The 23,807-nt window shown below is 57.7% G+C and overlaps 9 protein-coding genes across 10 annotated transcripts; all 9 read right to left on the bottom strand.

The window, feature by feature from the left end:
• Positions 1 to 682: 682 nt before the first annotated feature.
• Positions 683 to 4,249, bottom strand: ABB37_07253 (putative GP46-like surface antigen; the record flags this gene model as incomplete). The annotated part of the gene is made up of 1 exon (XM_015805823.1): positions 683 to 4,249. Exon 1 carries the CDS (start codon positions 3,995 to 3,997, stop codon positions 683 to 685), a length of 3,315 nt encoding a protein of 1,104 aa, XP_015655829.1. The 5' UTR covers positions 3,998 to 4,249.
• Positions 4,250 to 6,320: 2,071 nt separating this feature from the next.
• On the bottom strand, positions 6,321 to 6,950 carry ABB37_07252 (hypothetical protein; the record flags this gene model as incomplete). The annotated part of the gene is made up of 1 exon (XM_015805822.1): positions 6,321 to 6,950. The coding sequence occupies one exon, from the start codon at positions 6,948 to 6,950 to the stop codon at positions 6,321 to 6,323; it is 630 nt and encodes a 209-aa protein (XP_015655828.1).
• Positions 6,951 to 8,450: 1,500 nt separating this feature from the next.
• Positions 8,451 to 10,070, bottom strand: ABB37_07251 (hypothetical protein; the record flags this gene model as incomplete). Its single annotated transcript, XM_015805821.1, has 1 exon — positions 8,451 to 10,070. One exon carries the CDS (start codon positions 10,068 to 10,070, stop codon positions 8,451 to 8,453), a length of 1,620 nt encoding a protein of 539 aa, XP_015655827.1.
• A 676-nt stretch (positions 10,071 to 10,746) lies between these two features.
• ABB37_07250 (putative synaptojanin (N-terminal domain) putativeinositol 5'-phosphatase) lies at positions 10,747 to 13,583 on the bottom strand (the record flags this gene model as incomplete). The annotated part of the gene is made up of 1 exon (XM_015805820.1): positions 10,747 to 13,583. The coding sequence occupies exon 1, from the start codon at positions 13,306 to 13,308 to the stop codon at positions 10,747 to 10,749; it is 2,562 nt and encodes an 853-aa protein (XP_015655826.1). The 5' UTR covers positions 13,309 to 13,583.
• A 776-nt stretch (positions 13,584 to 14,359) lies between these two features.
• On the bottom strand, positions 14,360 to 15,389 carry ABB37_07249 (putative mitochondrial glutathione-S-transferase/glutaredoxin; the record flags this gene model as incomplete). 2 transcript variants are annotated; one of them, XM_015805818.1, is made up of 1 exon in its annotated part: positions 14,360 to 15,389. In XM_015805818.1, the coding sequence occupies exon 1, from the start codon at positions 15,293 to 15,295 to the stop codon at positions 14,360 to 14,362; it is 936 nt and encodes a 311-aa protein (XP_015655824.1). In that variant the 5' UTR covers positions 15,296 to 15,389. The 2 variants fall into 2 exon arrangements, with proteins under 2 accessions (XP_015655824.1, XP_015655825.1); XM_015805819.1 differs by having other exon boundaries at positions 14,360 to 15,386.
• A 551-nt stretch (positions 15,390 to 15,940) lies between these two features.
• Positions 15,941 to 17,454, bottom strand: ABB37_07248 (putative mitochondrial hypothetical protein; the record flags this gene model as incomplete). The annotated part of the gene is made up of 1 exon (XM_015805817.1): positions 15,941 to 17,454. The coding sequence occupies exon 1, from the start codon at positions 17,396 to 17,398 to the stop codon at positions 15,941 to 15,943; it is 1,458 nt and encodes a 485-aa protein (XP_015655823.1). The 5' UTR covers positions 17,399 to 17,454.
• Positions 17,455 to 18,287: 833 nt separating this feature from the next.
• ABB37_07247 (putative mitochondrial mitochondrial pyruvate carrier protein 2) lies at positions 18,288 to 18,817 on the bottom strand (the record flags this gene model as incomplete). Its single annotated transcript, XM_015805816.1, has 1 exon — positions 18,288 to 18,817. Exon 1 carries the CDS (start codon positions 18,705 to 18,707, stop codon positions 18,288 to 18,290), a length of 420 nt encoding a protein of 139 aa, XP_015655822.1. The 5' UTR covers positions 18,708 to 18,817.
• A 425-nt stretch (positions 18,818 to 19,242) lies between these two features.
• Positions 19,243 to 21,327, bottom strand: ABB37_07246 (hypothetical protein; the record flags this gene model as incomplete). Its single annotated transcript, XM_015805815.1, has 1 exon — positions 19,243 to 21,327. The coding sequence occupies exon 1, from the start codon at positions 21,313 to 21,315 to the stop codon at positions 19,243 to 19,245; it is 2,073 nt and encodes a 690-aa protein (XP_015655821.1). The 5' UTR covers positions 21,316 to 21,327.
• A 445-nt stretch (positions 21,328 to 21,772) lies between these two features.
• ABB37_07245 (hypothetical protein) lies at positions 21,773 to 23,799 on the bottom strand (the record flags this gene model as incomplete). The annotated part of the gene is made up of 1 exon (XM_015805814.1): positions 21,773 to 23,799. One exon carries the CDS (start codon positions 23,797 to 23,799, stop codon positions 23,281 to 23,283), a length of 519 nt encoding a protein of 172 aa, XP_015655820.1. The 3' UTR covers positions 21,773 to 23,280.
• Between the last annotated feature and the right edge of the window lie 8 nt (positions 23,800 to 23,807).

The raw sequence follows: 23,807 nt of genomic DNA, 5'->3' as shown, positions 1-23,807 counted from the left end.
AAAAAAACGCCGAACGGCTGAGCAGCGAGCAGCGGACGTCTGCACATGTGTGGGTGGGTGGGTTTGTCTCGCAGACGGGAAAGCAAGTAGCCAGGAAAAATACACCGAGTAGAGGAGAGTGAACTCTGTCGCTCTCTGCTCCCCGCACGGCGGCTTCCCTTGGCGGCTCCACACGCACACACGCAGAAACATCTCACAGACGCATATTCACAAGTGCCCACGTCAACCACGGCCCCAGCAACGCAGATTAACTCGTGCAACCACTCCATGGGCACACACCGTTCATCCATATCCACGCAGAGATGCCGGCGTCAATTGAAAGATAAAAGAAAACTACTTTTTAGCAAAAGAGAAAAAGCGGGCGGTCGCGTGAAGAGAGGCTGAAGAAAAACCGATGAATTGGCAAAGGCACTTAAACACACCACTTCACAGAGGAATAAATAGAAAAGGGCCAGCTCAGCTGAGCCTCATTAGAGAATCAAAATCGTTGTCATGTGTGTTCACCGTCTCCGCACTCTGCAGCACGTCGAGTTCAGCGGGAGGAACGGTGAGAAAACAAATCAAGTTAAAAGGGAGAGAGAGAGAACAAGTTAAAAAAAAAATTAACGCGGTCACGCGCATGCGCACCCCCCGCTGTTCCGCAGACGCGACAGCGGCAACGGTGGCGCCTCGCCAGCGACCTTTAATACGGCGAGTCAGGCATCTTTGCAAAAGGCTCCATCTCCGCTTCTTGCACGGTCTGGAATCCACTCACCTCTCTATCACGCTGACGCCGGCGATAGAAGCGCACGCCAAAGCCCACTGCAAGTCCCACCAAGAGCCCACCCACAGCACCCAGCACGCACCACAGTGGGATCAGGTTGCGTCCAGACTTCTTCTTCGGCGGGGCTGATGTGCTCGACACCGCGGGGCACGCATTCGCGCTCGCGCAGTCCCGCGCAGTCAACGCGGCATCCGCAGCCACCGTCTTCGACTTCCACCCCGCGGGCAGGCACCCGCACAGGCCCGTCCCCTTCAGGTCGACGCTCACCAGCTTCGTCATGCCGCCCCAACTATCAGGCACGCCACCGGACAGCGCGTTGCCGCTCACGTTCAGGCTGCGCAGCGACGTCATCTCGCTCCAGGCAGACGGCAGCGTGCCGGTGATGGCGTTGCTCTGCACGCGCACCGTCTGCAGACGCGCCAGGCGGCCCCAGCTCGCAGGCAGCGTCCCCGCGACCCGCGAGCCCTTACCGTACACGCTCAACTCCGTCACCGCAACCTGCTGCCCGTCCACGTCCGCCGCGAGCTCAGGCAGTCGCACGGTCGCCGTCGACGTTACAGTCTTCATCAACGCGGCGACCTTCGTCCGTGACACAGCTGTCGCCAGCGGCAGCGGTGACAGGTCCAGCTGCACCGCACCGTCCGCAGAGCACTTCACGTACGCCCAGTCGCAGTAGCTGCTCCCGGTCCACCGCATCGCCAGACTCGGGTCCATCGTCGAGAACGCCTGCAGGAACTTCAAGGTGTTTCGCTGCTCCTGCGTCGGCGCAGCGGTGGTCGTCGTGGTCGTGTTGTGCACGTCGCACGCGTTCTTATCGCTGCAGTTGGACGAAGACACCGCGGCATCCACGGTAATGTCAATGTTGTAAGTTTTCTTCGACCAACCATCGGGGAGGCATCCGCACAGATGGTTCCTGCTCAGATCAGCAATGATGTACGTCCACTGGGCCGCCCATTGTGCAGGGATCGAGCCTGTAAATTGATTTGCTGCGAGGTATAGGGACCGCAGGTACTCCACGGAGGCCCAGTCTGCAGGCAGCGAGCCAGAGAGGGCGTTGCTCGAAAGGTTGAGTGTACTTAAGCCGGACATCGTCTTCCACTCTGCCGGTAGTGTGCCGGTCAACGCATTGCTCGAAAGCCGAAACCAGCGAAGCTTCGACAGGAACCCCCACTGGCCAGGAAGGCTGCCCTCAAGGCGGTTGCTGCTCAGGTCCAGTGACTGCAGCGCAGCCATCCCGCTCCAGTCCGCAGGCAGTGAGCCTGTCAGTGCGTTGCCGCTCAAGTCCAGCATCCGCAGGCGGGTCAGGCGGCCCCAGCTCGCGGGCAGTTTGCCCGTGACATTCTGGCCAAACTCATTCACGGAGATCTCATTGAAGATGACGGCGGAGCCGTTCACGTCGGCACCCAGCTCAGGCAGCTCCAACGATCCGGTGAACACCGGGGAGTTGAGGGCGCCAAAGTTAAGCACATTCGAGTAGGTGCCGCACCGCACGTACGGCCATTCACAGTAGTAGATGCCGGTCCACCTGCTCGCAAGAAACGGGGTTTTGGCCGCAAAGCCACGCAGGAACTTCAGCGTGCTCTTCTCCTCCTCCGTCATCCCCGCCATGCTGTCAGAGCTGCCGCTGCCGTCGACACACCTGTATGCGGTGCGGCACTTCGGCGATGTCACCGCGTCATCGGCTCGGACGTACGGAGGATATCCCGGCTTCCAGGCGCTCGGCACGCACCCGCAGAAGTCGTTGCCCGCCAGGTAGATGTCCTGCAGTGACTTCATGTTGTTCCATTCTTCAGGAATCGCACCGGCCAGCGAGTTGTTGTTCAGCCGCAACTCGTTCAAGGTCGGCATCGCGGCCCATTCGACGGGCAGCGTGCCCGAGAGCGCATTCGCGGCCAGGTTGAGAGTGTAAAGCTTCGTCATGGCGCTCCAGTTCGCAGGCAGTGACCCGTTCAGTGCGTTGCCGCTCAAGTCCAGCGTCCGCAGGCGGGTCAGGCGGCCCCAGCTCGTGGGCAGTGCGCCCGTCACGCTCGCACCCTTGCCGTGCAGCTCGAAACTCGTCACGTCCACAAGGCTGCCATCGATGTCCGACGTCAGCTCCGGCAGCTGCACCGAGCCAGAGAGCGTGACGTCGTTCAGCGTGACGGATGCAAGTCCGCTGGAACCGCACTTCACGTTCTGCCAGCCGCAGTACCACACGCCACCCCAGAGGCTCCGCAGCTCCCCGCCCACAGCAGCCCGCACCAGCCGCAGGAACTTCAGCGTGTTCTGTTCGTTCGCCGTCAGCATCGCGATCTCCTCGGAGTCGTCCGCCGCGGAGGCCGAGCCGGAGCTGTGCGCCTCGCACACGTTTGCAGTGGTACAGTTAGCAGCGGACACCGCAGGATCAACAGTGGGGGGATAAGAACCGTTCTTCAGTTTGGTAGGAACGCATCCGCACAGCCTGTTGCTGCTCAGCTCCAACGTATACACCCGCAGCTCGCCCCACCGCTCAGGGATCGAGCCCGTTAGCTGGTTATTGGACAGATCCAGAGACCAAAGCGCCGTTAACGCCACCCACGCCGCAGGCAACGTGCCGGAGAGCGCATTGCTGTTGAGGTACAAATCCTTCAGTGAGGACATGCGAATCCACGCAGCAGGCAGCGCGCCGGACAGCGAGTTGTTGTCGAGCCGCAAGTCCTTCAATTCAGACAATAACCTCCACTGACCGGGAAGGCTGCCCTCAAGGCGGTTGCTGTTCAGGTACAGTGACTGCAGCGCAGACATCCCGCTCCAGTCCGCAGGCAGCGGGCCATTCAGTGAGTTGTAGTTCAACCGCAGAGTCCGCAGCTTCCTCAGGCGGCCCCAGCTCGTGGGCAGCGTGCCTGTAACCTGTTGCCCAAACCAACTCGCAGAGATTTCCGTGAAGATCACGGCGGAGCCATTCACGTCCGCACCCAGCTCAGGCAACACCAGCGATCCCGTGAACGCCGGCCGGCTGTAGGCCTTGAAACTCAGCGTGCTCGCTAAATAGCCGCATCTCACGTACGGCCACGAGCAGAAGTCCGTGCCGGTCCAGCTGGTCTCCAGAGTTGAGCCCGCTATCGCAAAGCCCTTCAGGAACGCCAGCGTGTTCTTCTGCTGATCGGCGGTGTAGTCGGTGGTGGAGGCCGCGGAGACAAAGAGGGCGTTCACGCACAGCACCAGCAGCGCACCGGCCACCATCATGCGACGCAGCGGGTACTTGAGACACGCCATAGGTCGCAGTCAGAGAGGTGAGGGAGGAGGTACGGAAGAGGAAGGAAGAGGTCGCGGTGAAGAGCTTCGTACAGCTTGACAGAAACGAGAAAGTCGGTCGTCGCACGTGGGGCTTGCGCTTGTGGAGTGTGCCGCAGTGACGAATGCTGCTGAAACAGCTGATGTATTAAAATTAAACAGAAAAGAGAAAGTGTGTGTTTAGCGAAAAGAGATTATGAAGAGAGGCGTAGTGAAAGAGAAGGCCTTCAAGCTGCGGCGGTCGGCGCCGCGGTGGAGCAGTGCAGGAAGAAAGGGAGGGGAAAAGAGAAGAAGCGCATGGAGCGGCGAGCAAGGCAGCGGACGAGAGAACATTTGTGGCGGCGTGCGTCGGCGTGCACGCAGCAGGCAACGCCGCAGGGCTGCACCACAACCACGCACCCCATCGTGCTACAGAATGAGGTCTCAGTGGAGTTTTCCACCCAAAATGAGAGAAATCGCTCTATTCTGAAATGCGAGGGTCTTGCAGAGGAAGAGACATGTCGAATAAAAAATGTGCTGTCGAAGGACAATCGGGTTTGTGCACTGCACGCGCGACATCGCCGTCACACTGTGCGCGTTGGGGGTGCGAAGCACGTTAAGTTTTTAGCTCATCGGAGAAGTGGGGAACAGCGGCAGCGAGACCGGGAAACACATCTGTGCACAACTGTGTGCCAGTGGTCGGCCGCGAGCGTTCAATATACCGGCCCCTTCTTTGTTATGGGCTGCAAATAATCACTGAAAGTAAAGAAACAGAAAAATGAGAAGGACCCTTCGGAGCTAAAGATGGACGTGCGTCACCTCCGCGCCGTCTGTAGCTCCGCTTTGTGGGCCATCACACGTACCCTTCGGCCCTTGTTGAGCGTAGCTTCACATCTCGTCGAAGACAGTCTCCTGTCATTCACGGAAATGATGTGCATTCCAATGGTAAAACCGACAGGGCAGAATACCTTAGCTCTAAACATCCAAATACGAATGCGCCGTGGCAAGGCGATGGCCCCGCGTTAGTCAAAATGAAAAAGCAATAATAAATTAGATGTATCAGATAAAGCGAACATAAAAGGAAAATATTTTGTCTGGTTAACACGGCACAGGGTGTCCTTGCTGGTTACACAACACAGGCCTTACATATCTCTACTCCTCAGTTTTGGGAAAAACAGTATGAAAATAGAACTAATAGCAAGCAGTAACACCACCACAGAAAAAGGAAAGAGAGAACACTCACCCCTTGGCTCCGCACCACTGTCGCCCATTTTATTCGCTGGTGTTGCTTCGTTGCCCTTTACTGTGGCTTTAAGAAGCCGACCGCCTTCCCCCGGAGGATGCGGCCGGGCTTCGGGTCAAACCAGACTCAATGGAAAACACACGGGTTATCACAAGAAAGACACCGGAGGCGCAGGGCTCGTTCAACGAGAGTCACTATCGCGGGCATGTCAGCGCGCGACCGAAGGCGACAACCGGGCCGGCAGCGAAGAGCTCAGCCGGAATGTGTACAGCGGGTCGAGGTACCCAAACAAGGAAAAATACACACGCGTCCCGGCGCACTCGTACTAGATGAAGCAGTGCTCTGAGGCTTTGATAGAAGAAAACCACGAAAGAGACACAGAAAGAGAGAGTGCGTGTGTGCGAGAGAGAACACCAACTCAGCAATGGGAAAGCGGATATGTGTACTTATTTGCAAAAGGCATGATAAAAAGAGGAAGAGAAAAAACAATTGTAGCGCTCTCGAGGAAGACAATACATCAAGCAAGTGAAGAGAAGAACGATTGTTTTATTTTGATGTGCGATCACAGCGAGAGAAAATAACTACCGTCCTCCCCAATAAAATAATGGAAAAGAAAAAATAAACATGTTCACTGCAGATCACATAAGGAGCGTAGACCAACCTGAGGCTACCAATCCAGCCTCATGCGCACAGAGATTGTCTCCCTTAAAAAAAAAAAACTATTCTAAATTACTACAGCAATACAAAACGAACCTCCCTTTCTTAAAAAGGAGGAATAAAAACAATATTAGCAGTAGTGATTGCCCCTAGGTGCGTGCAGGCGTTTTCGTGTTTGCTTTGCGAAGAGAAAGTGCGCTAGAGAAAAAAAAAGGAATAGCTATAGTGTGACCAGTGGACAGCCAATGACGCGCGTCAAGTAGCGTGTTCGCGTAGTCGACACAAACACACACACACAAATGGTAACAGAAGAGCAACGAGGAGAGACGCTAGAAGGCCTTCCATCGATTCTATAAGCTTCTTCTCTCTCTCGCTACGGTCTTAACTCATTCAATATGTGCGGTCCAATGAGCTTCGCAGGCCTTTTCATGTGAGTGCACTTGCAGCAGTCCCAAGCCATGCAACCGCAAAGGCTCCAATAAAGAGTGGAGCGGCTGCAGGGGCCATCGCGATGGCCACGAGCGCACCAGTCCATGACGCGATACCGGCTGCCCGAAAGCCATGAGCGAACTGTGCATGCGTCACGTCGTGGTAATACTTCAACATATCAGCGTTTCCCACTCTCTTTGCCACGTAGCCGGCGAATCCCTGGCAATTATCGTTGAGTGCGTTGTAGTGGTCGTGGTACGTATTGTGATAGCCACGGTCCTCTGCAATTGTGTACAAGGCCAAGATTTCATCATCGTTGAGGTCACAATTCACCGTGTCATACGCCTCGTCCATCGCCGCACCCAGCGGCTGCACGTGCACACCGTCCTGGAACTTGTGAAGTGCGAAGGTCCAGAGTGGGTGCTCCATCATACTTTTATAGAGGCATGGAAATGTGTCGGCCGCTGACGGGCACACACGCTTGAGATCCTCGGAGTAGCCGAGAGAAATGCCCACGTGTATTACAACTGCCTTGGTGAAGTGAACCAGAAACGACCCCGGTCGCACCCTGCGGGTTGACTTCGATTCATCACAACGCGCTGTAGACACGGAGGAGCCGCTGGACATGGGGGGGGGGGAGGTAGGGGGGCTCAGGAAGGACTCTGATGAGGGAGGAGAGAAAACCCACGTGACAAGAAAAGTGGTGAGGAATAATTGTGGACGATCTCACGATAAAGAGGGGGAACAGACAGAAGATCAAAGGAAAGAAGGCAGACGATGACAAGTATTTCCATTCGCACCAAAGTTCGAGCACCGTACAGCAAATCATCGAACTCTTAAACATTAGTGAGTACGTGTGGGAGATACACGCTTTACATTGCACTGTTCTGTTTCAACCGTACCATAAATGAACACAGCGGCAGGCTTTCGCTCGAATCCGCCTCCAAAGCGGGGCGGTGCGGGCTCGGGGTGGGCGGGACAGGCACGACAGATGGAGAGATATTTGAGAGCGGAAAGACGTCAGAGGAGAGAGAGAAGAAAGACCGAAACGGTGCGGAACGTGTATGACGGTGAGGCCGGCGCATCTCAGCCACTCCACCATCCAACCATTCCACGCTCCGGTTCTAGAGTAGTGAGTGGTTCTCACGTTTGCACAGCACATGGCCACGTTCATTCGACTGGGGTGCCTCGCTAGATCACCCCCGTCCTTTACATGCACGTTTCCACCCAGGAAGAGTTCTGCAAGTCGTGGGCAGTTCCTCGGATCACTTGCGTTGCGAACATCACAGCTCCACACCGAGATCGGTGAGTCTCGAACAGTCCTCCTAGTCCGCTACAGACTGTATTCCAGAGTGGGCAGCTGTCAAGGGGTCAAAGATGTTGCAATGGACGTCGCTCGCAGGTCCGCCATTCGGACTCCCTCAACCTCTCCATGCGATGCGCCAGTGCATCGCTGCAGGTGTTGAGAACTACGAGCACCAGCAGCAGTCCCCACTGACCCACCCACGTCAGCGAGTGTGCGGCAGCTCCCTCTGCCTCCTCGTCCGCCCAGTCACTTTGACTGGAGAAGTTAGTTTACTGCCTCCCAACCGCGCGCAGCTCGCCGCCCTCACAGATTGGAATGGTTCAAGTTTCTCTGAATTTCACTCCACTTGCGGACTTACAGTACTCGTCGTGTCGAACTGGTACAAGACTACTATCCGAGAAATACTCCTCAACACCGGCGAAAGGGAATCAGCATTCGGACGCGACGGTGCCGCACAAGCGCTATTGAGATTTCTCCACGTAGCAGACAGAAAGATGACCGGATGCGGGGTGATTTGACATGCGAGCTCGGCGCATACGCTGAGAAAGGATTGCATCACGGAAGAGCAACGACGAAACGGGAGAGAAAGTTGGCACGTGTGTGCGCGTGTTGACGTTCGCCGTCTTTAGTTGTTCTACGTTGACCACTTGCCGCAACGCAGTCGCATTTGCTGAGGCGTCTCAGTTAACGTTCTTTCTTTGCCGCATTGTCTAGGTCCATTTCTGGCGCGCGTGTACCGCAGTATGGCGTAGGAAATGACAAGAGAAGACAGTGGCGGTGTGCGAAAATGGAAGCGGCAGCAGTGAAACAGGGAGAGCGGGCTACAGCAACGTTAGCGGGGAACGTTCGTGCCCCTTAAATTCCGTCTTCACCCCCTCCTGGAGTTCGTGACACAGCAGGAGCTCCACCGTTCGCAGAGCCGAACACGTGTGGAGACCAGCTATCGTCTGCACCCCGCTGTGGGATGCGATGATGGTGTGCAGCCGTGGCGCACCAGCCAGGGGCGACAAGCTCTCCAAATTCTTGCAGCAGTCAAAATCGACAACGGCGAGCATCGCGCACGAGTTCAGGCCGTTGATGTTGCGCACAGTTGATTCGCACGCAATCATGCGTGTGAGCTGCGGCGCGCCAGCCAGCGGAGAGATGTCGTGGAGCGACGTGCAGTGGAGAAAATTCACCGCGCGCAGCTCCGGGCACCGGCCGAGGCCACTCACGTCGCTGACGCCGCTCCCACCTGCGGCGACGATGCGCAGACGCGGGGCGCCGGCGAGTGGGGCCAAACTGCGTAAACGGACGCAACGAACGAAGTTGACGGCTTCCAGCAGAGGGCAGCGTGACAGGCCGCTGATGTCCTCGACGGTGCTGCACCGCGCATCGATGATCTTCAGCTGCGGTGCCCCCTCCAACCCGCCCAGCGAATGCAACTCCTTGCAGTCGGCGACGCACATCATCTCGAGGGCACGCCAGCCGCCTCTCCCGCCAACATCACGTACACCACAGTGATGGGCTTTTACCTCGCTCAGAAATGGAAGCTGCGACAGCGACGCGATGTCGGTAATATCGAGGCAATAGGAAATGTCAAGCTTCTCCAACGCGACACAGTTGCTCAGCTCGCTGATGGAGCGCACATCCCCATCGCTGATATCGAGTACTTTCAGGAGCGTTAAGTCACGCAGATAAAACAAGTTGGTGAAGGCGGTGGAGGCGAGTTTCAGCTCCTCCAACTGGTGGCACTCCGAAAGCCAAGTAAAGCAGGTCGCGTCACTCCCGCTCGCGTTAAACGACCTCAGCTGGGGTAGATGCGCAACTGCGGAAAGGTCGAAGAGAGCGTGGCAGCCAACAAAAGCGAGCGCCTCAAAGGCAGCGCAGCGCTCCAGACCAACGAGATTGGTCAGCGCGTGGCTCTCCACCGCCAAACGCTCCAACGTGGCAGCGGCGGCAAACTGCCGCATGTCCAGCGATGCGATATCACCACCGGATAGCCGGACATCCGTCACGGAGGCAATTTGAGACGCGAAATCAAAGTCCTCCCCTGAGAAGTTGTGAACCATCAGCGCCTGCAGCGCCTTGAAGTCGTTCCTGTGTCTGTGTAAGTCTCTCAAGATGCTGCTGTGCACGTCCAGTTCCTCAAGCCCCGCGAGGACGTTGAGGGAGAGATAGAGCTGTGTCACCGCCGCGGAGAGACGCAAGGAGACCAAATCGTGGAACACCGTGTCCGTTAAGTTGACCGTCCTTGACAAGTTCTCTCCATCCAGCTCAAGAGGGAAGCGGAATTTCTGTCGCCACCACGCAGAGAGCTGTGCGTGGACCACGGGCGCGGTCAAGTTCGCGGTGCCTGGAGAAGGGTGAAGAACATGCACGAGGCAGTTCCGGCGAACCACAAGAGTCGAATCCGCCGAAGTCGTGGTGTGGCTGCGCAGCTCCGCGTACACGCGTGCCATGGGGCTGACGGCGGCAAAGGCCAGTGGACAGGTGCGGCTGGCGCATGCACAGACAACCGCTAGCGGACCGCCGTGTACCGGCAGAGGTGGTGGTGGTGATGATGCGGGCAGTTCGGCCGGGGCGTCTTCACCATCGTCTTCGTCCACGATTTCGAGCGGTGGGGGAGCGTTACAAGATTCGATAAACGCCAGGTACCACGAGATGGGAATGCTGCGTGGCCCTGTCGCGTACGGAGAGTGATAATGACGAGGGGGCGATCGAATGGGAGCGGGTCTGTGTGTGTGTGTGTGTGTGTGTGTGTCGGTAAACAAAGAATCATGAAAATCAAACACGAGAGACCTGGATAGTACGTCAATCGTCACTCAACACGAGGAGGGCAAGGAAGCATCAAAAAACAGCAAAGAAATTCTGAGATTTAAAGTACAAACAGGGGAAGAAACCGTCCAGATGGCACACAGATATCAAAGGCGCTGACCAAGAATGTGTTCGCTGCATCTAGAAATTGTTCCATTCTTCTGCTGCGTTCTTTCTCTTGTTTTCGGGTTGTGGTGGTGGCAGTAAGTTCTAGAGATAGCTGCGGTTTACCGTTTATGTCATTGTACAACTCAACACGTTCAGCACACCCAGCCGTTCCCTTTCTCCGATCCGTTGCCTTTTCCCCTTCGCTAGCCGCGTTTAATTCAGCCCACGGACAAAGTTTTTGAAGCCGCGCTTGAGAGACGTACCGACATTCTTGACGGCCCCACCCATGCCGACAGAGTCGCTGCCTGTTTGTATTGGGTAGGCGTAAGGCGCGAGGATGCAGTTGCGGCCGCCGAGAGAGAGAAAACCCTGCTGCCGTACCATCGTGGCCGCATCGACGACGCTGCATAAGTCCGGGTCGAACTCTACCACTGCAAGACGCTCGCTGAGGGTGCGCACAGCGCCGTTTTCCTGCGTCGCTTGCTCCAACGGGTCGTTCGCCGGCGGGGCGTTGTCAAAGGAGACTTGCTTCATGGACTGCGCCAGCTCATCGTGCTCCTGCTTCTCCGACGGCTTGGGCAGGGTGACGGTGAAGCACAGGGCGGTACTTTCGATGGGCGGGAGCTGGCGGCGGGCGAGTTGCGGGGTGACGCCCGTCTCCCACGCGCGCCGCACCGCCGCGTCGATGTCGGCTACCGTGACACCGTCGGGCACGCCGACCACCACCATCGCGCAGGCCCACTGCGTGTACGGGACGGGACGCAAGAGAAAGATGTCACTGATACTCGGGAAGTGATCGCCTTGATTTCGGCCCAGGAGCAGTTCAATGCTGCGAAACTTATTGCGGTCCTCGAAGACGTTCTCGTATTTGCGCTGGGTCGCGATGACTGCGTTGTAGCCCTGCAGGCGCATGCCGCACACCCCGCGAAGGATGTTGCCGTGCATGGCCGCCGAGTTCGTGTAGAGCATCGCGACGGAGTCGCCGTTGAGCACGAAGAGCTCCGCCAAGGCGCGCACGATGACCGGCGGGATGCGCTTCGGGTCGCGTACGTCGTTCCACGTGTTCACAAACGGCTTCGGCACCGTCTGCTTCGCCCCCGAGACCGGCGCGTAAGCCCCGGCGTAGGTGCTCTCCTGCCCAATCTCCTCCGACGCATCCAGCGCCGGCACCAGGGGACTCTCCGCGAAGCTCGAAAAGGGGATGCGCTGCGTGACCAGCATGGCGATGGAGAGCTGCAGACACGTGAAGAAGCAACCGAGGTTGGTGCGGTCGAGGGAGTCGGCGCAGTTGATGCGGACAAACCGGGACTGCGTGATGAGGCGGTCCACCTCGCCGGTGCGGCGCATCATGCCCACCGTCATCATCGAGTCCTCCGGGGTGGTGGTGGTGCCGAGGAAGCCCATCGAGGCCTCCCAGAACGTCGAGGTCGCGACCTGAATCCCGTACTCCTTGATGAGGTTGAGCCAGTCCACGTGGACAAGGTCGAGGCCGCCGCCGGCGAACTTGCCCCTGATCACCGGGTCGGCCGCCCGCACGGCGTCGAGGAAGTAGCGCGCCAGCACGTCCTCACCGTTTTGCGGGTTGAGCCGCAGCAGGCTAATGCAGCGCACCTGCGGGTTCGCTGTGGTCGCGCCGCGCGTGTCGAGCAGCATCACCTGCCTCAGTTTCTGGAAGGTGTTCTCGAAGTACGGTGTGCTGCCGTGGATGACCTCCGCCTTGTCGGGACTAAAGATCATCGCCGGCTCGGAGATGGACATGCTGACTTGCGTGGTCCAATGCACCGGAATCGTCCCACGGAGAATGGAGTGGCGGGTGAAGGTGACCGTGTCCGGGCCGTAGTGCTTCCACAGAATATACTCGTAGTAGTGGTCGTTGCCGGCGCCGTTGGCCGAGTTGAGACCGCGGCCGAGGTAGCGCGGACCAGGGTTGACGTTGCTCTGCCGGCCCAGGAGCACAAGGTGGAGCTCCACACCGTCCTTCAGGGTGCACACCCGCTCCCCAGCAAAGCCGCGAATAAGCTTCGAGCACGCAGCGGGGAGTGAGCAGGCGGCGAACGGCTCGCGCAGGTGGGCGGACCAGTCGCATGCCAGGCCCGGAGCCGCGCACGCATCCGGCTTCGTGAAGGGAAACGGGAGCATTACATCCGCGTCGTCGCTGTAGTAATAGCCTTTGTAGTACGTGTACTCCCGAAACTCGCTCAGCCGCGTGCGGTCGGCTGGGCTTACGCGCACCGGCGCCACACCCCGCAGCTCGAAGGGCACCCACGCCGTCCCCTCCACCTTGTGAATGACGCCAGCAAATGGCAGGCGGACGGCAGTCGTGATGGACGTGGCGACGAGCATGTACACCTTGTCGATGCGCAGGCACCCAAACAGAGCGGGGAACTCCTGGAAGCTCGTGAACGGCCCGCACTGCTGCCGCGCCTGAGCGAGGGAGGCGAACTCCGTTGCAGGGAAGACAACAGATCGCTGCAGCTGCCCCCTGCTCGTGACCTCGAGCGGGATGGTGACGGACCCGCCCAGCCATTCCTTCATCGGGCAGTACAAGTCGTCGGTCGGCGGCGGCGGCGGCTTGGGGGCAGGCGGCGGGGCAGCCGGTGTTTCAAAAAACAGCAAGTCCTCTAGCTCCACCTTGGGCGGCGGTTTCGGCTTCGGCACCACCACAAAGAGGTACTGCACGTCGCCCTTCACAGCGATGGCGCATCGATTGCGGCTGGCAGGCGGCGCAGCTGCGTCTCCCGCAGCGCTGCTCTGCGTACTACGCGGCGACTCCATCGAAGGAGAGAAAAGCGGTTTCTGCTAGATACTGAATAGCGAAAGTGAAAGGAAAAACAAAGGTGCGGCAAAGCGGGAATAGAGATCCAGAGTAAAGGAAGGGAGGAAAAGGAGTCGCTGAGCAACTTACGTGGTGCAGCTGCGGTTTATTAGTAGCAGTTGACCCGCTTCAAGAAAGAAGACGACGGCTTCACCGTCGTAGGGTTGATTGGATGCAGCGGCTGCGGTAAAGAAACGAATGAGACGACTAATGCGGAGTTGCGCTCCAGGTTGCTTGTGCCGACAAACCCAAACCAGAGAACGAGAAAGTAGAATGGATCCGCGTTAAGAAACAAGAGTGCAGGAGAAGGAGGACGAGAGGAGGACTGTGAACGCAACTAAATGAAGACATTTGGGGAGGAAAAGCAAAATACAAGTGAGCCTTGAAACCGCGCACTTCTGGGGCTGTGGGCTTTCACGGAGCTACACAGTACGAATGCCAGAAGATGACCCACCTCATGTCGGAAAACAAAACATAGATATCCCACACCAAACAGTTTTGGGTCGTTAAGCTCGGACTCTCCACCACTGTCTTTTCTTTCACATCCTACCCGGGCAACACTGGAGGCGGATGAAAACGCCCTCTTCGTTTTCCTGTTTGGTTTGTTGATGTTTCTTAACTAGAGAGTTACGCACGACAGTAAACAAATATGTGAACACTTTCTTATTTTTGAGATTTGGCATGCCAAGGCTTCGTTGCACCGGTCGGTGGTCACTTTTGGTTGAGAGCGAGTTGATCAGAGAGAAGAGGAAAAAGAGGAGAAAAAAGCGCGTGCAAATACACGAACTGACAAAAATCACTGCTACAGAGAACAGCGGACGTGAGTAGAAGAAACACACACACCAGACAGAATCAAAAAGGAGGGGCTTTTTCTTCTTGTCTGCGTTGACTCACGTCGGTGTGAGCAAAGAGGGAAAAACGGCCTGCGTTTTCGCGACGGCGGTTTTTGTCCGCTAAAAAAAGCTAAAAAGAAAAGTTCGTTCCTCCGTTACCGATGCTCCTCTTATCCGACTACGCCTTTCCCAGGAGTGTGTCCATCGCCGTCAGCCAGGGACCGATTTTTGTCTCGTTGATCATCTCCGTGTATACGCGGTGTCCGCGCACGGACTGGAGAACGCCGTAGGTGTCGAGATCCACCAAGTCCGGTTTGCTGCCACCGTGGAAGGCCTTGGGTTTCTGCGACTTGATGTCCATGAGGGCCTCCGAGGTGAAGCGGTTCACCTCGGCGTGCAGACGTACCTTCGGGTCGTCGTCGGGCTTCATGAGACCGTCCTTCACGAGGCGCGTCTTTGTCACCTTCATTGCCACAATGTACATGACCGGCGCACCGATCACCTTCAAAAAGAGCTTGTTCACGTAAGGAATGGTGTCGCAAGAGTCGATGTAGGAGTAGCCGGACCACGCCGCGGGGAGACTGCGGTTGAACTCCAGCGTAACGAAGCGGACGAGGGAGCTGCGGGCCCACGAGCGCCACTTGGCGATCTCATCGTCTTTCAACTGGCCAGCGAAGCCCATCTTGTCGGCGAGGGTGTCAACGATGATCTGCGAGTCCACCAAGTACGGGCCAGGGCCCTCCTTGGTGTCAAAGCGCAGCTGAGGCACCTTTTTGTACTGGCTATCCCTGAGCTCGCCCTTGAACATCGGCTCGACCTCCACACACTCGTGGGGGACGCGGTGGTAGTCGAGGAACGCCTTGACAGTGCCGCACCACGGGCAGGTCGTGTAGCGGTACAGCTTCGTGAGGGGGTGGTCCTGCGTGTCGCACAGTTTCTTGAAGGCCTCCTTCAGCTTCGCGGCGTCCTGGGCGGCGTTGAAGCTCTCCGCCGACACGCTGCGGTTCTCCTTCAACCGGCGCTGGTACATCGCGTAGCCACCGCCCAGCCCAGCCACGCCAGCCAACGCCGTGCCTAAGAGCACCTTCCTACCGAGCGATCCTTTGCTGAACATACTGTATGTGTACGCGTATGTCCGTGTCTCTGATTTACGAAAGAAAGAGATGGCGAAATAAACGAGAAATAAATCTGCTAAAGTGCAAACTGCTGCGAGGCAGAGGTCCGGAGACAAGCGCGTAGTTGCGGACATTGAGGAAGGAGAAGAAGAGGAAGGGAGATAGAGAGCTAGCGAGGCAAGGAGCGTTGAACATGAGCGCGCATCACGGTGGCGGAGCAGCAGAAAGGCATGCGATGAGTTACGGGAACCTGAGCTCCCGAAGGGACTCATAGATACGTGTCGAAGACCAGGCACATCAAGAGCGAGGGCACTCCGCACATTCATGCCTCATATGGGCAGCGTCCTGGCGCGTAGTGAAGCGGTCCGTTCTTCGCTGCTCAAGGCGCCAAAGCGCAGAATACACTCCGTTAACAAAGAGTCAAGAGGAGCACACTTCATTTCGCACGTCCTCCGCGACGCTACGAAGGCGGCCCAATGCGTCCGTAGGGAACTATGCTTTGTTAAACGGCTGAGAGGACGGGGAAAGGTAAAAAAACGGGCAAAGATCCAGCTATACTCCGTGTGTGGAGGTGTTTGTGGGTGTGGGTGTGTGTGAAGAGCAAGAACAAGAAAGAAGACAAAGGGAAGGGGCACGAGTATCAATTACGTGCCGTAGCGCGTAGAGGGCATTCCATCTACCCACGACTTCTGGTGCTGGCCCCAGTGCTCGTCGTCGGTGTGATGGAGACCGCTGACGTTGACGAGCGGCTCCTTGCGCACCTCCTTCTCTAGTGCCATTTCAGCGAGTGAGTCGTAGGGGCGGGCACGGCGGGTGGCTAAGTTGTGCAGCTTGCGGTACTTCCGCCCGTGTTCGTCCTGGTCGCCGTGGACGATGGCGTTGACCCGATTCGCGTAGGCTTTGCGAGAGAGCCTCTTGTACCGCTTTTCAGGACTGTCCAAAGCATGCAGGAGTTCGTGCATTCCGCCGTGCATGTTGCCGCCACTCCCGGCGGTGCGCGACAGCTTCTTCTCCTCCGCCGTCATCAAGAAGGTGCGCTGCGCCTCATCCTGGCGACGCTGTATCTTTGCCTTGGTGAGGGCATCCTGACTCAGCGGCCACTGCCCGCGCGTCTGCAGTCCGTTCTCCACGTGCTGGGCAATAAAGGCGATACGTTGGCTGAAATCCGTGACGGAGGATGGCCACTGCTCGTAGCCTTCCGGCTTCCGCATCGCCATGCGCCGCAGCGTCGCGGCACGCTTTTGCCGCTTGCGCTGCAGCCAGTGGAAGCGCCGTTTGCCCTGACGGATGTCGCGCAGTTCGGCCAACGTCAGCGTCTCCTCAGCTGCGGCGCGGTATTCCTTCGCCTTTTTCAGGCGCGTCCAGTCTCGCAGTCGCGCATCACGCGGCATTCGGGCCAGGCGCACGCGCAGCGCCTCGTCCTCCTCCGTCAAGCCGAGCGAGCCGTACTTCACGCGGTCGCGAATGTTGTAGGGCAACGCGTGCACCCAATCGGGGAAGTACGTGTCATCATCCAGCATAAACGCGTCCATCCGCGATGTCGGGTACACGCCGTGCTCCTCCACCAGCCGCTTGTGGTGCGCCTCAATCGTCTCCTCGTCGTCGTCGTTGGCCCGCAGCCGGCGAAAAAGCTGATAGAACTCACGTGAGGTCGGCGGCTGGGCGAATTTGTCCGCCACGTGGTCGCGACGGTCCACCTCGCGCCGCATCAGGTTGCGCATCGTGGTGCTGTAGTCTCCCGTATCGCTGGCGGCGGCAGCGACCGCGTCGTCAGACGAGCGAACCGCCTGCATCTCCGCAGCGGTTTGCGGCAGTCGACGACCGCTGCGCAGCGCCTCTTCGGTGTTCGCATCCAGCTTCAACGTCTCCATTAAGTTGCGCTGGTGCTCCTCGTTAAGGAGGCGGCGCTCCTTCCTGTGCGTCTTCAGCACCGCCGTGACGTTTGACCTGTTGCGATACACCCCCGGCTCCGTGAAGCTGTCTCCCAACTCGTGCTTCGTCAACGCGCCTTTGTTCACGTTGACACCGCCCCCCTGCGTCCGCTTTGAGAACGCCACCTGTTGATAGGGTCGCTGCAGTATGGTGGTCCTCTTGAAAAACATAGTGCCGTGTTCTTTGCTTCGTCTGTGCAGATTTCCTGCGGAAGCGAAAGCGTACTTCGTCGCCGGAGCATCAATCAATGAATGGTGAAAAGATGAAGTCGCACGCCAACACGTGCCGAAGGAAGGGGGAGACAGGGGAAAAAATGAAGGGGGAGAGACGAGTGGGGAGACACCGTAAAAGCACCGCAGTGCTGTAGGGGACGTTCGCAGAGAGTACAGAAACAGCGCGCATGCAAATGGCTGAGACACGGAACGTCCAAGTCTTGACCTCGGTGGGGAAGCCAAGGGAGACAAATAACTGCAACCGATATGCCTACACAACTGAAAGACAACACCGTACGTCTTACGTACTGCGTCACACTCAAAGGCATGCAATGACGCCCACACACAGACACATCGCAGTGAACACACTCTTCTCAACAGAATTGAATGCGCTTTCTCGTTTTCGTGGTCATCGTCATTCCTGACGATTCTTATATTTCGCCTTCGACGGGCTTAGCCAACGTCGTGTGCCTCAACGACCCTCAATAAAAACCGGTGTCTGGTGCCGTCGTTAACGGGGAAAGTAAAGGAAAAAAGTTACGCCTCAAAACTCACATATATAGATATACCACAAAGCGATTGCTTCAGCTTGTAGCACAGACAACATTCTCAACTTAAGCACGCAACACACACTCCACCGGTAGATTTATTGCTTTGGGCCAAAAATGCACGGTGCTGCGCAACATGGTGCTCCGCGGGAACTTCCCCGCTCCACTTCGGGGGGTAGAAGCCGCCACTGCATCCGAATAAGAAAGCGAACTGAGAAACGAAAAACAGACAGGAAGCACAACGAGGAGGCGGAGGTCCTCCACTTTTGAAGGGTGACAGGGTGAATCTTTTGTTTCTTTTACGCGATCGTCTTCACCTTCGCCGCCTGGCTTCGCTGATAAGCTGCGGAGCGGTAGCAGTTGTACCCGTTCACGGTGGCCAGGCAAATGTTCACGAGGGCCAATGAGCGGCTGCCGGAGTTCTGCGGCTGGATGAGGAGGGCGTAGACGAACCACACACAGCCGGTCGCACAGAGTGCCACACTGGACTTGATGTCGATCTTCTCGACTGGGGGGTTGCCCGAGACGATGCCGTACAGCGGAACGATGGAGAGGGACCACTTGAAAAGGGGAGCGGTGTTGTAGATGCTGTTCAAGTAGGCGATGACCGGGTTCGTCTCGTAGGGCTTCAGGAAGTTGAAAATGCGCCCCGTGCCCACCCAGCTGTGGAATACTTTGGGGAATGCCTTCGGAATGGCCTGTGCAGCGACGGTGGACATCTTAGCGGAATTTCTTTATTCAACAAGAAGGTAGACAACCTGCTAAGAAATAATAAACGCGGAGTGGGGTGAAAGCGGGGGGGGCCAGGTAGGCGTGAACAGACGATCCTGTGCAGTAATCGTTGGCGGTGGTAGTGGTGGGGGAAAGGGAGGTGCGATGAGGTGTGTGGCATCGGTAAGAGAAGAAAACGAAGAGCGCAAAAAGCAACAGGAATGAGAGGAAACAGCTCGAGTGGGACCTACTCGGGAGAATACCCCGCAGGACCCTGGATGTACTACTGCAGTATCGAAAGGTGCCATCGACTTCGCAGAATGCAGAAAGGCTGCGATCACCCGACAGCTCGACGCAGCAGCCCGCTCTCGCCTTCTCTATTCATGTATTAGCACTTCCCGCCATGAGCGCGCACACAAGCAGCACGCCTTTCCCACAGTAATGGCGTAGGCTTGTGAAATCTCACGTCTAAATGGTATAGCGCAAACAGAGGAGCAACCAACAAGCAGATCGTCAAGTTCGCAACGCGCAAAAGAGTCGCGGTTACAGTGCGGACTGCTCGTACTCGAGCAAACGTTCCTGTGCCGCAACAAAGCTGGTCCACTCTGCCGCGCTCAACTCCGGCGGCGCAGGGGACACTGTAGCGGCAGTGGTGTCACCGCTGAGTTCATCCAACCGCAGCAACGCCGCGGTGGGCTGCAGCCGCCGGGACAACAGCTCGTAGTGCGGAGAGCTCTGCGGCAGAAGGAGGAGCAGTACGTGAAGCGTCTGGACCAGCGCGGGGCACGCCGCGGGGCGCAACAAGGAAACCCGAAGGAAAGCAAACGCGGGCGACTCCAGCTGCTGTACAAGGTGGTCCAGCTGCACGTACGTCGCGACGGACACCTCGCCCTCGCCGAGATATTCACAGATGCGCCGCGCCAAGGCGTAGTGGCGGCACATCAGTCCCAGCGAGAGCAGCGCCACTGCGTTGTAGCGCCAGCACTGCTGGAGAGACGCGGACAAATTTGACGCCGCCGCGTCTGCCGACCCACGACGCAGCAGCGCCCGCACGTCGTCGAACTCGGGAAAGGTAGTGAGGATAGCGTGCAGGGAAAGCACCACTTTGCTCACCAGCCGCAGATCCTCCACGCCCGCCAGCTCCTCTGCAAAGTGGACGAGCACACAAACTGGCGCCGCGTCGGCGTCCAGCCGAGTGCGGAAGAACGCGTGCAACTTGCGAACGACGGTGGGGAATCGCGACAGCAACAACCCGTTTTGGGCGTGCGACAGCAACCGCTGAAGGACGAGCCGCACGACATGCGAGAAGCGGTCGTCGCTGGTGAGCAGACACGCCACTTCGATCGCCCGCTGCGCCACGTTGTCGGCGGCCTCATCGATCAGCGCGACGACGCACTCCAACACGCCGTCCAGCGCCTTCTCGGTGCACTGCGGGGCGAGGTGGTGCACCACCAGCAGCCACTCCAGCACCCCCAACTGCGCCTCATCGCCGACGCTGCTGCCCAGCAGCTCCCCCACGCTCCGCAGCAGGGACTCCGCGACGCTCGCCGTCACGCCAGCCTCCATGGACACTAGCGCGTCCTGCACCTCCTGGTTCGCCGTCACCGCCGCCTCGTGCGTTGCGGCGTCTTTGGACGCGAGCTGCGGTACAATCGCCTGCAGCGCCCGCGGCAGGTAGCGCTGCAGGACGTCGTCGTGCACGCTCAGCGGCATCATCTCCCCAATCCACTCCAGACAGAACACGCGCGTGCGGGCGGAGGACGTGCCGTTGATGCTGCTGAACAGCGTGTTCATCACCTCACACACATCCGCGCTGCGCTCACCAGCAAAGTGACGCAGCACATCCCGTCGGCATCCCCGCAACACATCAAACACGTTCGCGTTGTCGTGGACGGAGGCGGCGAGAAGTACACGAAGGAGGGCCGACATGGAAGCCGAGAAGTGGCAGCCGGGCAGCTCCATCACAAACCGCAGCCAGTTGAGAATCCACTGTGGCACCGCGGAGGTCGCATCCGACATTAAAATGCCGGAGGAGGAGGTGAAGTTGCCCAGCGTGTTGGACACGAAGGCGGTGAAGACGGGCATGTCGATGGCTGCCGCGCCGCTGCGGCTGACCGCCTCCTTCAGCGCACACGATACCTCCTCGGCTAGGAAGAAGACCCGCTTGTCGCGATCGCCGACGGTAATGGAGAGGGCAGTGAAGAGGTCGGTAAAGCGAATCGCCAGCGCCTCGGTGCCGTGCTGACGCACCAGGTCGTAGCACGCCTCCACGGCGGCAATACGCACAATTGGATCAGCGTCCGCCATGCTGCGCAGCACCGGGTCCACCAAGTTCGCCACGAGGCTTTTGTCCAACGGGTGCGGTGGTATGCCAGCACAGATGGCCCGCAGACAGAGCAGACCACCCCGGCGGTACACCGCGGCGGTGTTGCGCAGCAGGTGATCGTCGACGTTGCGAACATCGCGCACGAGGAGCTCGACCGCCTCGGCGGTGGGGACGTCCTTGAACAGCTGCGAGGTGCGGGCGGTGATGACCTGCGCCGCCTTGGCGCGTGCCTCAGCTTTGCCCTCAATGAGAGTTTTCCGTGAGGCCTGTATGGCGAGTGGATCGGCCATGCTACAGCTTCTGCATAAAACACGTAAAGGACAGAGAAGAAAGAAGAGAAAGCGAGACGACGAATTGCAGCGGGGTGGTGAGTTGTACGCCAACAAACAGGACAGGAGGGAGCCGCGAATACAACTATCTAGGTGCCTCATCTTCCATCGACGCTTGTGAGCACACGAGAAGGTTGGGGAGTTGAACATCACCAACGTACCTTCACATAGGTGCTGTGAGGTTGTGGCGTCGAGGAAAAGCTCACTCGAGATTATGTTAGACGCGACATGACGTCAAGACTCTTCGCGGACACGTGCGCTGCACCCTGCACGCCAATGCGACAACGCAAGTCCGGAGCGTACAGTGCAGAAGTGGTATGTTCGAAACGATCCCATAAGCGGCGGTGTAATGAGTCGCTGCCGCTCCGCAGTGCCGCTCTACCGCCTTAGATCTGTGTCGGGGTTGAAATGGTAGACTAATCTTATTGCCAGACGACGACGCACAACGAACTAGAACAGAAAAACCTACTAAACGTCAAAAGAAAAAAAGGCAGACGATGTATGCGCTGAACGGCAACCGATGCGCACCGCATGCGGGGGTGTACAAGAATGAAAAGAACGCTATATAGTAAAAGAAGTTTCCTCCCACGTGCGCCATGACACACCGCTTCACATAAAAACAACAGCAAAACTAAAAGGAATTAATCAAACCAGGAAAAAAAACAGAAAGATACGTAAGAGACACGTTGTATATTTTTTTGCCATCGACGCTCGACGAAGGAGTGCAGTACAGTTTATTTTTTCTTTTCTTTTGATTGAAATGCGGGTGTAAAAATACAGAGACGGAGTCCTTCTCCCTCGCCGTAGTAGAAGATAAATAAATAAATAAAAGAAGTGGTCTCACAGACAACTTCTATTTCCAGTTGGTGGGAAGTACTGGAGAGAGAAAACCATAAACGAAGCTGCGACGCCTTCTCCACAGGCAGTTCACCTACGACAGTGTCCCGTGCTGTCCAATTGTTTGTTTGCTTGTTTTTTTTTTTGGGGGGACGGAATTCAACGCTGCTGTTTTATAGAACAGCTCTATCCTTTGAATTTTTTCATGCAATGTTCATTCACACACCCTCAACTGCGCGCGCGCATGACCTACGAGGAAAAAAAACATGTGTATATAAATAATAATAAAAAAGAACGCACTGAACGACGCAGCCGCCCTGCAGATTTCATATAGAGAGCAGAGGGAGCTGCAACGTAAGAGTCGTGTTTACGTATCAGATGTTGACGGTACAGGACAAATAAAAACCTAAAGACAGAATTGCAGCTTCGTACAGGTACTAAAACGTAGGAGGGAAAAGAAATCAAAGAAAGAAGGGTGCGAAGAGCTTCGAGGGCGGCCGGCCGCACGACACGTGTTGCAGGTAGTCACGCCACAGCTAGGAGAACGAAGCAACAACAAATTGGTGAGGCCCCAACATAAAGAAAAACAGGACTTCTCGCTTTTGCCGTGTCTGTTTGGGGAGTTGGCTTCAGGTTCGCCTTCGCGCCGGCACACGACCACGCGCTCGCTGCATGGGAGACGAGGGGAAGAAAGAAAAGCGGAGGTACGAGCGCGGCTGCGTCGGATGCTCTTCGGGGGGAGCGGGAATTCAACCGACGCAACAGGAAAATCACGTAAGCAATCGCGGAGACCGCTCTTGTGCACGCAACGACGCCCCCTTTGCTGGGGTCAGCACGTGCCGGCGTATGTCGCCTACTGCGAATTCGGGGAGACCCCGCGCGTGCTGGATCGGCGCGGGGTGCTGCCACGGCGGACCGACTCCTCTTCTATGAGGCTCTTGCGCTTCTCGAGCTCGCGGATGCTCTCGAGGTTCTTCTTCGAGAGGTTCGTCTGGTCAAACGGCAAATGCTGTTCGGACTGTGGGTTACCAGACGGGTACCACGGCTTGTTGTAGCCAGGGGCGGTCGGGCTGGTTGTCGGCTTCCAGCTCACGCGGCGCTGCTTCTGGTGGGGAGCAGGCACAGCGTAGTCCGGCTGATCTTCCTCTGCCGCCTCCTCCTCGTTGCCCGGCTCCCCTTCGTGTTGCCCGACGCGCGGCTCACCGGCGGCGCCCTCCTCGCCCTTATCGTCGTCGTGTGTGGCCTCGGCGCCCTCGTCCTCTTCATTCTCGCCGTGCTGAGCGTCGCGGTCTTCGCCGTCATCTCCCCCCTCGCCTGCCGCGGGTTCCTCACCCTCGCCGTCGCCCTCGTCCTCGTCCTCGGCTGCTCCTTGATCGCCGACGTCACGGTTAGCGTCAGTATCCTCTTCCCCGTCATGCTCGTGGTCGTCGTGGTCAGCGTGGTCGGCATCGCTGCCTTGTTCACCATCATGCTCGTGGTCGTCGTGGTCAGCGTGGTCGGCATCGCTGCCTTGTTCACCATCATGCTCGTGGTCATCGTGGTCGTCGTGGTCGTCGTGGTCAGCGTGGTCGGCATCGCTGCCTTGTTCACCATCATGCTCGTGGTCATCGTGGTCG

This window comes from Leptomonas pyrrhocoris, assembly GCF_001293395.1.
Source record: "Leptomonas pyrrhocoris isolate H10 chromosome Unknown, whole genome shotgun sequence".
Lineage (NCBI taxonomy): Eukaryota > Euglenozoa > Kinetoplastea > Trypanosomatida > Trypanosomatidae > Leptomonas > Leptomonas pyrrhocoris.
The sequence above is the reverse complement of the archived record's forward strand: the minus strand, read 5'-3'. Positions and strand labels throughout refer to the sequence as shown.